This window comes from Prenolepis imparis, unplaced genomic scaffold (genome assembly GCF_030444845.1).
Source record: "Prenolepis imparis isolate NDT839.2.m4 unplaced genomic scaffold, iyPreImpa1.0 SCAF_2, whole genome shotgun sequence".
In the NCBI taxonomy this organism is placed as follows: domain Eukaryota; kingdom Metazoa; phylum Arthropoda; class Insecta; order Hymenoptera; family Formicidae; genus Prenolepis; species Prenolepis imparis.
The window spans coordinates 22,368,379-22,381,891 of record NW_028141160.1 but is presented as its reverse complement, the minus strand read 5'-3'; the positions used below and the strand labels follow the sequence as shown (position 1 = coordinate 22,381,891).

The 13,513-nt window shown below is 33.1% G+C and overlaps 3 protein-coding genes across 4 annotated transcripts; 2 read left to right on the top strand and 1 right to left on the bottom strand.

The window, feature by feature from the left end:
• Window positions 1-334: 334 nt before the first annotated feature.
• On the top strand, window positions 335-3,719 carry Dd (CTD nuclear envelope phosphatase 1-like protein dullard). Of its 2 annotated transcripts, none has more exons than XM_083031938.1 (5): window positions 335-1,232; window positions 2,013-2,079; window positions 2,160-2,361; window positions 2,522-2,739; window positions 3,058-3,719. In XM_083031938.1, the coding sequence occupies exons 1-5, from the start codon at window positions 1,143-1,145 to the stop codon at window positions 3,201-3,203; spliced, it is 723 nt and encodes a 240-aa protein (XP_082888064.1). In that variant the 5' UTR covers window positions 335-1,142; the 3' UTR covers window positions 3,204-3,719. The 2 variants fall into 2 exon arrangements, with proteins under 2 accessions (XP_082888064.1, XP_082888063.1); XM_083031937.1 differs by having other exon boundaries at window positions 336-1,241.
• Window positions 3,720-4,542: 823 nt separating this feature from the next.
• Pex14 (peroxisomal biogenesis factor 14) lies at window positions 4,543-8,351 on the bottom strand. The gene is made up of 4 exons (XM_083031935.1): window positions 8,160-8,351; window positions 7,639-7,971; window positions 7,244-7,479; window positions 4,543-6,513 (listed from the first exon to the last, which is right to left on the bottom strand). Exons 1-4 carry the CDS (start codon window positions 8,208-8,210, stop codon window positions 6,345-6,347), a joined length of 789 nt encoding a protein of 262 aa, XP_082888061.1. The 5' UTR covers window positions 8,211-8,351; the 3' UTR covers window positions 4,543-6,344.
• Window positions 8,352-10,750: 2,399 nt separating this feature from the next.
• On the top strand, window positions 10,751-13,336 carry Dcp1 (decapping mRNA 1). Its single transcript, XM_083031928.1, has 4 exons — window positions 10,751-11,206; window positions 11,420-11,888; window positions 11,965-12,423; window positions 12,510-13,336. The coding sequence occupies exons 1-4, from the start codon at window positions 10,998-11,000 to the stop codon at window positions 12,747-12,749; spliced, it is 1,377 nt and encodes a 458-aa protein (XP_082888054.1). The 5' UTR covers window positions 10,751-10,997; the 3' UTR covers window positions 12,750-13,336.
• Window positions 13,337-13,513: the final 177 nt, after the last annotated feature.

Below are 13,513 nucleotides of genomic sequence, written 5' to 3'. Positions count from 1 at the left end.
ATATTTAAATTTCTTCAAATTTAATCGATATGTTGCGATTATCTCCTAACTTTTTTCAAAACTCGAACGAGAATAATCGGAGACGATTGGAATTTGAGTTTTATAAACCCTCGAATCTTTATTAATTATAGCAAAATCTGTTTTCATAAAAAAATATTTATTGTTAGTTGAAGCAGTGATTTTTATCATAATTTTTCCCTCTGTTATAATAATAATTGTATCTAGAAAAATATTCTTTTATGGTTTTATTATAAATTTTTTAAAAAAGATTAGCCAATTTTTTCAAAATACGCGCATATACATATATATATATATATATATAATATCAACAATATGCTCTTCTATTTATGTGTATATATATGTATATTGAAAAACGTTATTTAAATATATCGTGAAATCAATATTATATATATATATATATATGTATGAGGGAGAGAAATAGATATATGATGGGTACTGAAATAATTATAGCTTATAATTAGAAGGACAGTTTGGAGTGCTCTCGCGAGAAAGCATCGTCGACGATTTGGATGGTTCGAAAAACGCGATAAGCGATGCTGTGCGAGCGAGAATAGTGCGGAAAAATTGGGTCGATGCGCGGAAGATGGCGGCCGCTGCGTGATGCGCGTAAGAAGGCTCGCAACGTAAATCCGGTGTCCGGTCTCGTCGGAAAACATGAAGGAACCGCGGTAAAGGTACGTTGACACACGCGAAACGCGAGTCGTCGCGCGCCGAGACCGTACGTAGACACGTCGCGCTGGTCGGCTTCTGCCTCGAAACGCCGAGGGTGTCATACGTTTTGTTTACGAGAAGCGGCAGGAGCAGTGGCCCCGAAGCAGCTCTCTCTTCCCGCGCGGGTCTACGAGGGGTCGTCGCCACCATCGCCGCCGCCGCCGTCGTCGTCGTCGTCGTCGGTGACAAGCGGAGTAGAACCCCCGAGTGGACGTCGCGTTCGCGATCCGCGATTCACGGTGACAGAGTGAAGTGGCGAGACGCATCCGCGAGGTGGTGGAGGAGGAGGAGGAGGAGGAGGGGGGGAGGGAAGAAAAGAGGAAGACACATACAGCGGAGCGCGCGGAGACCCGAGAGACTGGAGAGATAAAGTGTCGCCGGACTTCGGCCCGGTGAGAAGACCAGTAGAGATGCTGAAGCAATTGCAGATGGGGATGAGAGCTTTCCTCTTAATGGCCTCCCGTGTGTGGACCTGCATCTGCTTTCTACTCAAGAAGCAGGTTAGAGCCGTAAGTAGGTGCTTCGCGCCTTCTTCCGGAGCCAGGCTACGAGAGAGCATCTCTCGACTCGCTTCTCTTTTCGTTTTATATAGATATCATTGATGTTTGTTGTTGTTGATGTATAACACACTCGCGGGTTGATTACTGTAGATACCACGGCGATCTGTTTCCGGAATAATTAGTTAAACTTTTATTGAAACTTGTAAAGAAGTTCAAGAATCTTACCGTGTCTTCTTCGAGAACTTTACTAGAAAACTATATATGTGCAAAAATACTTTTGCATTTATAAAATTCGGAGTTTTTTAGTTCTTCCCTTGTTTGGGATACCTTTTTTTATTATAACAAAATTTTTTAATAATGCACAATATGTACTTTACTGATTGGTACTTTGAATATACTTATGGTTTCGTATCACTCATACCTGCTTGTAAGTTAAAGGTGTAAATAGTTATTTAATACATTGTCATTTAATTTCTATATAATCTATATTTATTATTTCGATTATTTGTGATGTAAATAATACATCTATTCACTTTTTTCTTCCAATTGCATGCATCTACAATCATATATTGAATTATACTGTAATATATTTGTTAAATCATTTTTTTCTGAATTATAAATTGTGTTATTTTGTAAGAAATATCAATATATATTTAAAAAATTTTTTATTGCGCAGAAGCAATTATGGCTACTAGTATTCTCGCAACTGCTATATTTATATTTTTTATATATTACAAATCTATAGTATATAAATCTCATGTGTATTTTGTCTTGTTTTAGATCTCGCAAATGCAACCAGTCAAATATGAAATCTTCCCACTCTCACCTTTATCTAGGCACAGACTTAGTAGGTATCACAATGATGTGTGAATTTTTATATCTAATATACATTGCGATCAATATTCTTAATATTTGTGAATGTTTCAGGTATAGTTAAGAGAAAAGTATTAGTATTGGATTTAGACGAAACGTTAATTCATTCTCATCACGATGGAGTGGCAAGGCCGACTGTCAGGCCTGGTACCCCTCCTGATTTTGTTCTTAAGGTTACAATAGACAGACATCCTGTTAGATTTTTTGTTCATAAAAGACCGCACGTAGACTTCTTCTTGGACATTGTTAGTCAATGGTAAGTATTATTGTATAAAAAAGAGAGATCTCACTCAAGTATTTTATTGACGAATAAGTCTTGAGATCTCACACACTTAGACTTTGCACTTCTTATACTTTATCAGATAAGATGGCATCAATTATTCTCCGTTAATGATTGTATCGTGATATGCTTATAGGTACGAGCTTGTAGTCTTCACTGCATCCATGGAAATTTATGGGGCAGCAGTCGCAGATAAACTAGATAACAACAGAGGTATCTTAAGGCGCAGATATTATAGACAACACTGTACACCTGAAATGGGTTCCTATACCAAAGATCTGTCGGCAATCTGCTCAGATCTCTCCTCAGTCTTTATTCTTGATAACAGTCCAGGGGCTTACAGAGCCTATCCACGTAAGTATATATAATTTTAATTATTGATTTTTGCTGTGTGTGAAACATAATGTATAAGAAACTCGTAAGAGAAGAGTCGGAAATACGTAAGCGTATTCTTTTCATTCTGTTTCCAAGTTGAGCATCGAACTTCAGTTTTTACATTGAAAAATGATGTAATATACGCTATATATCGAAAAATAATTGGACGTGATTGAGAAACAAATGTTCATTTAATTGCATCTTGTAATCAGTCTCGATTTATAGAAAAGCAATGTGCATAATTAAATTTCGAACAGGATTTTGTACATTTCGCTTATTTCTTTTTCTTTGTCATAGATAATGCGATACCTATAAAATCATGGTTCAGCGATGCGGGAGATATCGCTTTATTAAGCTTACTTCCGGTCTTGGACGCACTTCGTTTCACGCAGGATGTACGATCCGTTCTTTCAAGAAATTTACATTTACATCATACTTGGTAGCATAACTGAGATTAAGCGGTACACTAGATATTCTAGAAATGAAACTGCTAACAGTTTCAGTTAGTGTGTCTAGCCTAGGATTATTATTGTTATTGATAATAGCAACATTAGATCGCTGCCCGTATAATGAGAAACAATGAGAGAGAAAGAGAGAGAGTCCCCTTCTTCAATCTTTGTTTTTTTTTCTATACTCGACAAACAATGACGAGTAAATATCGAAGGGAAGTGGTGTATTCAGCCAATAATTATGTCAGCACAAAACATCCTAGGATAATTCTTATTGTACAATTCCTATGTGTGCAAAATCGTGAATTGAATTTTTTTTTTTTTACTTTCTCTGTTACACAAGCCTTTGCCAAAGACAGAAAGATACGAAAATAAGATAGGACTGCTAGCCAGCAAGGTTTTTCATTTTAGGTAAGGATTACTTAAAGTTTTTATTTATATATTCTGGCGGACACACATTATGAAAGAAAAAAGGAAAGAATATCGAAATGAAGTACTTTCGTTATTGTATATTATTTACCTAGGATGTATAGAAAGAGAGAGAAATGTACACTAAGTCAAACGGATGCTGCTGTAACTCACTGTATCAGTGAGGCAGCTGTCCTGGTTATCTATAATAAGAAGTATTAATATTAAACCAGGTAAAAGAGAGAATGACATCTGTTCTCATCAAAACTTCCGTAAAATGAAATATTACTATTATGATCTATAATGTTGATTGATTGCATTGATAAGCGCTCTCTAACAACGGGAGTTTATGACATTCACGATTCACCAATTAATTTTGATCTTTTTCATATGACATAGTAGTTGCAACTACTATGATATGAGTGAAAAAAAAAGCTTTCTAAAAATTCTAAAGAAATTTGACCGTAAAAGTATATGTACATAATGTTTGAGTCTGTTGACTATCATTGCTAAGCACTAAAGTAAAGCTTACTTAATAATACTAAAATTGCAAAGTGTAGGCATTCTATACAATCTTCTCTTGCTAGAATTTTAGTACAAATACTCAATCATTTGTATAAGAAAACATTTTTTATAAATAATCAAATCTTGTATAAAACAGAGTGCTGCAATATATAACATTTTCTTTCATTGTATATATGTTATATTTAAATTTGTATTATTTTATAATAAAATGTTCAACTATAATAAAGTCGTTATATAAATTAATAATATGTGCTATATGATTATATTATTATATACATAACTTATATATATTATATTCTTACTATATATATATATATATATATATATATATATATATATATATGATGCTATAATATTGTATTATATTATTACTAATATTCAAAATTGTGTAACAAAGATAAAAGATTTTACAATTTAAAAACTTAGTTGTTACAAATATTCGATAAATGCTCGTATGTTACATTGGAACTTTGCGGTCAAATTTTATTATAATACTTAAGAAGAAATGCACTTCTTTTCATTTATATATTTATATATATTAGATTGCATAACTTAGTAACTTAGTTGCTTTATGGTCGCAAAGAGAAAAGGGTCGATGAATCGGATGTCATGAGTTCTCTTTGTAAGTGAGATAATAGGAAGATAATGAACCCACAACATAACACACACACATACACGCCTGTGTACTTCGTTCGTTCGCTCATTTAATCATATAATAGTAATATCGGACATTATACATCTTGTACATATTACTCGGAATGTATTTAATGGAGCGCGACTGATTTTTGTATGAATGATCGATATATAAGTTACAAAATATAGATTTCATCTAAAAAATATTTACATATATGTACATATATATATGTATGTATATGCATACATATGCATTTATATATAAATGTATAAAATCAATTTATTCGTACAATCTTGAAAAAAAAAATATGCCCATGCGCGTAAGATCCAATAACATCAATCATTTCTCAATAACATTTTTTTTATTTAAGTATTTATCTTATTGTGTATTATAGAGAACTCTCGTGTACTCTTTCTGTTGTACATAATCATTGATATGAGCTCATGGGTGATGCATATAGTATTCTGAATGGAAGTAATGTGGTTAAAATCTATTTATTCCATAAAATTGTACCCGAATACATGCATAGACACGCGCGTATGTATAAGTCTGTAACGCAGATACAAACAAGTACTATAATGTAAAAATACACTAATTTTTTAGTTTGTATTGTAATATGACACGAAATTTCATCTTGAATCACAAAATTTAAAATTTATGAGATTCTTTAATACGATACTTTGTATTATGACTGTCTTCGATTTAATTCGAGATTAAAATATTGATATTTACATAAAATATTAAGCAGTTCATTTTATTATCTTATTTCCTGGTGAAAATGTTACATCTTTACAGGTATGAATTGTCTTCACATAAGACGATCTGGCTCTCACAAATCTACAAAAAAGTTTCTTACATATATTATGTAAATATTTGTATAATATATACATTAATTACCATAAATCCCGCAGTTGTAAAATGGAAATATTCCCTCTATTCATCTGAAAACGTCTCAGAAATCATTAAATAATTTTTAATTATATTTTCTCTTCATTTTTCTTATATGTATCTGTACAGTGATGATATAAAGTATCGAAGCAAATTTTCTATAAACGTTTGTTTAGATCTTATACAAAGAACATATTTTAATTTAAATTTACAAGTAAGGAAATACGCCATTTATTTAATATATTTATTTGACCAATTTATTCATTATTTTATTGTATAACGAAGGTGATAACTAATATATAAAACTGTTTTATATTTTTTTAATGAATCAAAGTTGTTTTTTGTGATTGATTGATGTTAAAAAATTTAGAAAACCATGAATTTTACTAAAAATATAATTTATGCTATGAATATACAAAGTATTAAAAAGAAAGAGTTCACAGGATTCTTTTTAATTTTGAACTGTCTTCTTCTTATATAAGACTATACAATTCTATTTATATAAAAATAACATCTTTGATTTTTAAAACCTTTGAAAACAGATTTTAAAAATAACAAATTTAAAATACCGTATAATTGTAAAACTATAATCCATTTCAACATATTATGCAGAGTATATCGTACATTGAAGAATACATCATTATATATGAAAATTATTACAATATACGAAATTTTTAAATTTACTCTTTGGGTGGGTCTTCTCGGATCATTTCCAAAGAACTATCTGAATTGTTAGTACTACTTCCACTTCCAGCATCATCCTCTCGTTCAGTTGCTTTTCCTTGACTTACATTTGTCGCATCCAACTGCCATGGTGGAATAGAAGCTGGCGCACTAGGGAACTGTTTCCTAATTTAAACATAATTAAAAATAGATAATAGATATAATTATAGACAGTCAGAGCCTGTGTAAAAATTTGAAGTTAATTTTCTCATGTATTACACACAATATGAAAAGATATATGTACGTATATAATCAGAGAACTGTTTACAATAAAAGATTGATTCAAAAGTGCAAATGGTCAAAAGTAGGAGTAAGATGAGGAAAAGCACAAATTTATATTTTGTAAAACTCTTGTTTACAAAATGATCAGGGCATCCAAACGCGCAAGTATCAATTTTTTAAGCAATTTTGAATAAAATTGTACATGTATGAGTGTGCAAAGTGTGAGGTTGTGACGACGATTGATCTCTTGTAAAAAGAATGATCTTAATATAAGCAAATATTACATATATGAAAACAAAATGGCAAATAATGTCTAAATGAAATAATCTCATTGTATGGCAATAAATTGCTATTACTGATCTATATGCATTATTATCTGTGATATACAGAGTGTCCTATTTTAAATGATGCATGTGAATATTCTTAAAATCATTGATATCGGAAAATGTTTTAGATAAAAGTTTTACAAACTTACTTTGCCAGAAAATATATTAAAAAATATAAATCTCCGAAATTTTAAATTGAAATTAATAATATAAAAAAAAACATTGAGATTAAATTATATTTTCCTATTTAAAATGAAACACTCTGTATACAAGAAACTATATATAAAAAAGAAAGAAATTGGGTATACCTTGATAAGAGTAAAGCTTTTAGACTAGACAAATCTTGCTTTAGTTCATGCACCAATTGTGGAATAGTAGGATCCAATGCTTGATGCTGAGTTAGTTTTTGCACGTCACCTTCCACCTTCAAAATAGAGTCTTTCACTTCTTTCATTGAATCCTGAACAGTCTTGTCTAATTCAGTTATCTTGTCTTCTACGCTGCTCTTCTTTTTTCGACCAAATAAAAAGGGTTCTATAAACTTCTGCAAAATTAGAAATTGTGTTGTTTGATTGATGTAAGATAAATGAGAATTCTATTCTTATTTTGTATCTCGAAATCCAGAAATGAAATCCGAGAAAATCCAAAATTGTTGGCAATTTTTCACAATATCTTACATAAAAGATCTATCATACTAAAATACCTTATAAAGCCAATAGACAAAATACACTGTCGCTCCGATTAATGCAGTCGTGTTAAAGATATCTTTGATTTTTTGCAAAAGGGTCGATTGGTAAACGCTTGTTTGATGATAGGGATAAATAGGAGGTCCTTGTGACATTTGTATAGTGGTGTACGGATTCTGATTCTGATTCTGAAAGGCATTGTGATCAGCGGTATTGTCAACGGATGCTAGTTTGAAAGCTGTTTTGATCTCCTCGTCCGTCAGGCCTTTCCTCTTAAGAAATTCTTGCTTCTGCATCGACGAACTCGACGACACTTTGGGATTTTGTAGAAACTGTACTGCAGTTTTCACCTTAAATAATATAAATTTAAATTAAAACGAAGCAATGGCAGAGTTAGCAGCTTCTCTTTACAATACGTATAATATATACGTCCATACATCATTTATTAAAATTAAATCCAACGAAGCAACTTGCTGATGCGCGAAATAATTTTTTTTTTTACATTTATGTAACTTAATGACTTTCCTCAATAACTTACTAAGTTTTCCCGTAACGGAAGAGCATTATTATTTGTATCTTGATCGGTCATTCTGATCAGATAATCTTTGACCGCGTGACTCTCGGTTTTTATTATATTATATACTTATAATTAAAACGGCATTACTCTGCAAAGTCCTACATCACTAAAATGCAAATCACATTTTCTGTGCACTGAGCACTTATAAACAATCCCGATGCGACTGCGCGCGAGAGCGATCAATCATAATCGATCATTATAATCGAGAAGGCGCCTTCTAGACTCATCCTCGCCTTTTTCGAGACCGAATTGTGCTGTCAGCTGTCAGTAAAGCAGGGGCTCAATTCTGTACACGTTCACCGACAGTCGTCGGTGTCGTTAACAGCGTCAAGCGACACGTATTATATTCTAATATATATTATATATTATTATTAATTTTTATTTACCATCTTATAAATATAAACATGTTTTAGCATTAAAATAAAAATGGTACAAGAATTTCTCGCTTGGGAGTTATTATTATTACAACACAGAGCGAAAAATGCGGAACGTCGTGTAGAAAGAAGAGAATGACGATATATATAATATATAAAATTCTGTATAAATATAAATATGTATAATTATAAATGATTTTATATGATATATTATATAATTATATATTGTAGATATATATATATATATATATTATATATTTTATATAACATAATTATATAATAAATCATATGAAATCATATAGGATATATATAGGAGTCAGGCAACATTAATATATATAATTATATAGTCATATAAAATTATATATAATATTATACATACTTTTACGAGTCTAAAATATATATACATATATTACACGTGTGTAATTAACGTGGCGCGAAAAACGACAGAGCTGTTCTTTATTTGTAAACCTTAGGACCATTCTACAATTCGCAATGCTATTGGCTGAAAACTCTCTTTTATCTATGACTGTACTTTACGATAAAGTCGTACCGACGACTGTCGCTTGCAACGATGGATGTCGTTACGACCATTGTATATAGAATAATAGGTTCAATCCGTCTATGTCGGTAGTGCAAACAACGAACGTCGCTAACTTACCGAACCGACAGTTGTCGATACGCGTGTACAGAATTGAGCTCCAGAGCGCGAATAACGATTCGCTCGCGACAATTTGGCTGCTCCAATCAAAGACTTGTTCTTCATAATTGAACTTTCTGCACTAATTTTATACACTGAAAATAAAACAGATGTATATTCAAGTGTTGGAAAGAAAGAGAAAGAAGTGATTAGTGCACTCTAGTGCGGAAAGTTTAATTGTAAAGAACAAACCTCAAATTACAGCCACAGATTAATAGACAGATAGCCAAAGACCTGGATGAAGGCGAGACCGGCATTTCTCACTGATTTCAGCGCCATATCGTAGTAGTGGCCAATGCAGTAACTACTAACTACATTCCCAAGAAATAAGTCATTTTCGAAGTCAAAAGTCGCGTCGTTAATACGACGGTAATAGTAGTAATTGTGGGATCCCAGGTTCAAAACTTGGGATGGCATAATTTTTTTTTGTTTTTTATTATTTTATATGTATATGTTATATGTATTATTTATTACGTAGACATAAATATTCGGCATATATTTATTGTTTTTTAGATACGCATATATCTTCTTATATATTTAAAATGTATAAAATAATCATAATATAAATAAAATATTTTTACAGAGAAATATTTTTAGAAATATTTTTACTTTTTAAAAATTTATACATTTTTTAAATTTTCTTAAATAATCTAATAATGTTAGAATACACACTTTTCATAACTTACGGAAAACATTCGGATTAAAAATTTAAAAAATGTATGAATTTTTAAAAAATTAAAATATTTCTAAAAATATTTTATTTATATTATGATTATTTTATACATTTTAAATATATAAGAAGATATATGCGTATCTAAAAAACAATAAATATATGCCGAATATTTATGTCTACGTAATAAATAATACATATAACATATACATAAAAAATAATAAAAAACAAAAAAAAGTTATGTCATCCCAAGTTTTGAACCTTGGATCGATCCCCACAGTTACTACTCTTGTGTTCTCTCGCTGCGCCAGCGGTACTAATCAAAACTGTGTCTTTCTTTAGGCCTTATAACAAACATGAAAATTTCTCTAAATATCCAATATAAAAAAAAAAAAATATTACTTACAAGGCGCATTGGACGAAAAGCTCGAACACGGATCAACTTAAATTCAATACAGATTCACTATAAAAAAGGAGATCAAAATCGGTAAAGAGTCAACCGCGATCTCTCCTTGAAAGTATTGTTAAAAAGTTACAGAATAGGGGTGCAGGGGCGAAGTCTTTTGGTAAAGTTAACGGAGTTTAGCACGGACTCGAACCAGGGGCAAAGTCTTTTGGTAAAGTTAACGGAGTTTAGCACGGACTCGAACCAGGGGCAAAGTGTGTCGGTAAGGGGCAAAGTCTGTCGCACGGAAATGCCGGTCTTGCCTTTTTCAGACCTTTGGCTATCTGTCTATTAATCTGTGTTACAGCCATCTTCATTACGTATCTAAAAAAAAAAGAAAAAAAACAAACAAAATGGCGCCGTCGTGCCATCTTTCGAACACTTCGCGAATTCCTTAGCGTCCCAGTCGTATCAACCCGAGAATCTAGTATGGCGTTCATTGCAGAAGCAGCTGCTTACGTTATTTGAAAATACGACTCTCTTCGTGACTGGTGCGATCGACTCCGAAAGGTGGTGGAAATCATCTGCTTGAAGCTAAATCGCTGGATTCTGGACCAATCTCGTGTCGCAATCTCAATAATATTTCATTATTATCATCATCATCATTATCATCATGACGGATCGAACGGAGTCGAGGATGAACGTGGCCGCGTTGAAACGAGTCGATCCTTATGTCAAGGATATCCTCGAGACCGCGACCCACGTCGCATTGTATACCTTCAACGGGGAGGAGAACGAGTGGGAAAAGACCGACATCGAGGGAGCTCTATTTCTCTATTCGAGAAACGGCGAGCCGTATAACAGTATTCTCATAATGAACAGGTAACATACATCTCTCCATCCTGATTTAAGGTTCGGATTATAACGCGTTGTTTGTGGGTGTGTTACATTCGCGAACGCAAATCACTTATTTTATTCTAAACTCTGCGCGATATCTCTCTCACATTCTCTTATATATTTTTTTATATCAATAGTATTGATAGTATGTATATTGTATGTAAAAAAAAAAAAAAAAAAAAATTAAATCTGTTGCAGATTGAACACGAACAATCTAGTAGAACCAGTTGCCCCGGGTTTAGATTTGCAACTGCAGGAACCATTTCTGCTATATAGAAATTCCAGATGCAACATCTATGGTATTTGGTTCTACGAAAAGGAAGAGTGTGTTCGCATCGCAAACAAATTGAATCAACTTTTGAAAGAATGCGAAGAGAGTCGCAAGATCAACAGCAAGCCGCAGAATAAAGTTAAGAAACAGGTCTTAGGACCGACGAATGTAAACAATGTGGATATATTTAGTATGCTCAGCAAGGCGCAAGAAGACTTCAACACGTGCAGAGTCAGCGGGGGAGGTGGAGGCGGAGGTGGCGATAGCGGAAACGCGATCGGATCGAAGTCTCCATTGGTTACACCCACAACTGACAATATTTCTAGCTCATTATCCGCTCCCTTAGGACCTGACGTCACTTCGCAAAGTGTAATGGACTTTTTTGCTAAAGCTAAGGTCAGTAGCATCATCTGTACTTTAGAGCGACACGTGTACTCGATTCTTTATTCATGGTTTGTATCTTGTCGTGCAGGTGAACACTGGGCATTTCAAACCAGGCAATCAACCTACGTCGGGAGAGAGTCCAGTCGAGTCGAATAAACCTATACTCGCGCGTTTAATGTCCTATCCGGCGGCGCACACTTTGGAACATATTGAGAAACATATTGAGAAGCAGAGATCTATAACACCGCAGCCCATCGTCAATCAGTCGCAGCCGACGTCGATTCCTTCGGCCAACAGATCTAAAAGGCGGAACAAACCGACTCAACAGGAGTCGGTAATGTCCACGTCAGCGCCGATCTCGCAAGATCTGCCGCTACCCGTAACTCAGAGCGTCAGCGATTCGAACGGAACGACTAGATTCCTCAGGATACAATCTCCAACCAACACATCGACGTCTACTTTAAGAAATCATCAAGCTTCAAACATTACCAATACCAGCAATGCCAATCCGCTTGCGTCATTATTTGCTCACGCCTCCGGAAACACAGTAAGAAAACTTCAGTAATTCGTTATCTATCTCGAATTTATTAAATACATGCATATCTTAATTTTTGCCCCTTTTATTTGATCTAGTCATCGGACGACATTATCCCGGCAGCGCCTACGTTGTCAGGAAGAGGATCGGCGCCGGCGTTAATACCTCCTGTCATGTTTGCCGCTCCCAGCCCACCTGAGCCCTTGAGCAGACCATTGGAACCGTTGACGAGGAATCAGCTTTTACAAGCTTTCAACTATCTGTTAAAGAGCGATCCGGATTTTATTAACAAACTTCACGAGGCCTATGTCAAATCATTCGGAGAGATACTTTCCTAAAATCATTACATTATTAATGTAATATTACTCCGGAAAAAACCCATGTCATGTGGGTTGTGACTGATAAAACAATTAATCTCGATATTTCTATGTTACATGTGCATGTACATATATAGACAAGACGCGTAATTTCACGCTCGAAATTCAATTGACTTGAGAAGATGAGAGAATCGCTTTTATTATAATTTTTTTTTTTTTTTTAAGGAAAGGTAACATTTATTTTCTGCCGAGGATCAGAAAAATATAAGAATTGAAAGCGATACAGTATACCTTGAACAGTATTTTTGTAAAATAATGCACTTTTTTGGAACAGAGTAAAAAAAAAAAAAAATAATGACCCGTAAGACACACAAAATAAGAGATATAATAAATAAGAATTTTGTGAAACAAATTGAATATGATATATATGAGAAAAATAATGAACGGTTTTTAAACTGTGATGCCAAAATGTTTATATTATGCGCGTCTTTTATGAAGATTAAAATCGCACGACATCATGTTCTGAGTTGATCAAATGGAATAGAACTTATTTTATAGAGTAATGACGTATCCTTCCTATATACCGAATACCGATATGGTGTGTGTATATATATATATATATATATATATATATATATATATATATATATATATATATATATATATATGTTGTCAATGAAAAGGAACAAATAAATAGAGACAAAACATAACACATTGAGACGCTTAAAAAATACACTTTACTTTGATTTTTTTTGTTCACTTCTCACAAGTAACACAATGTAAAA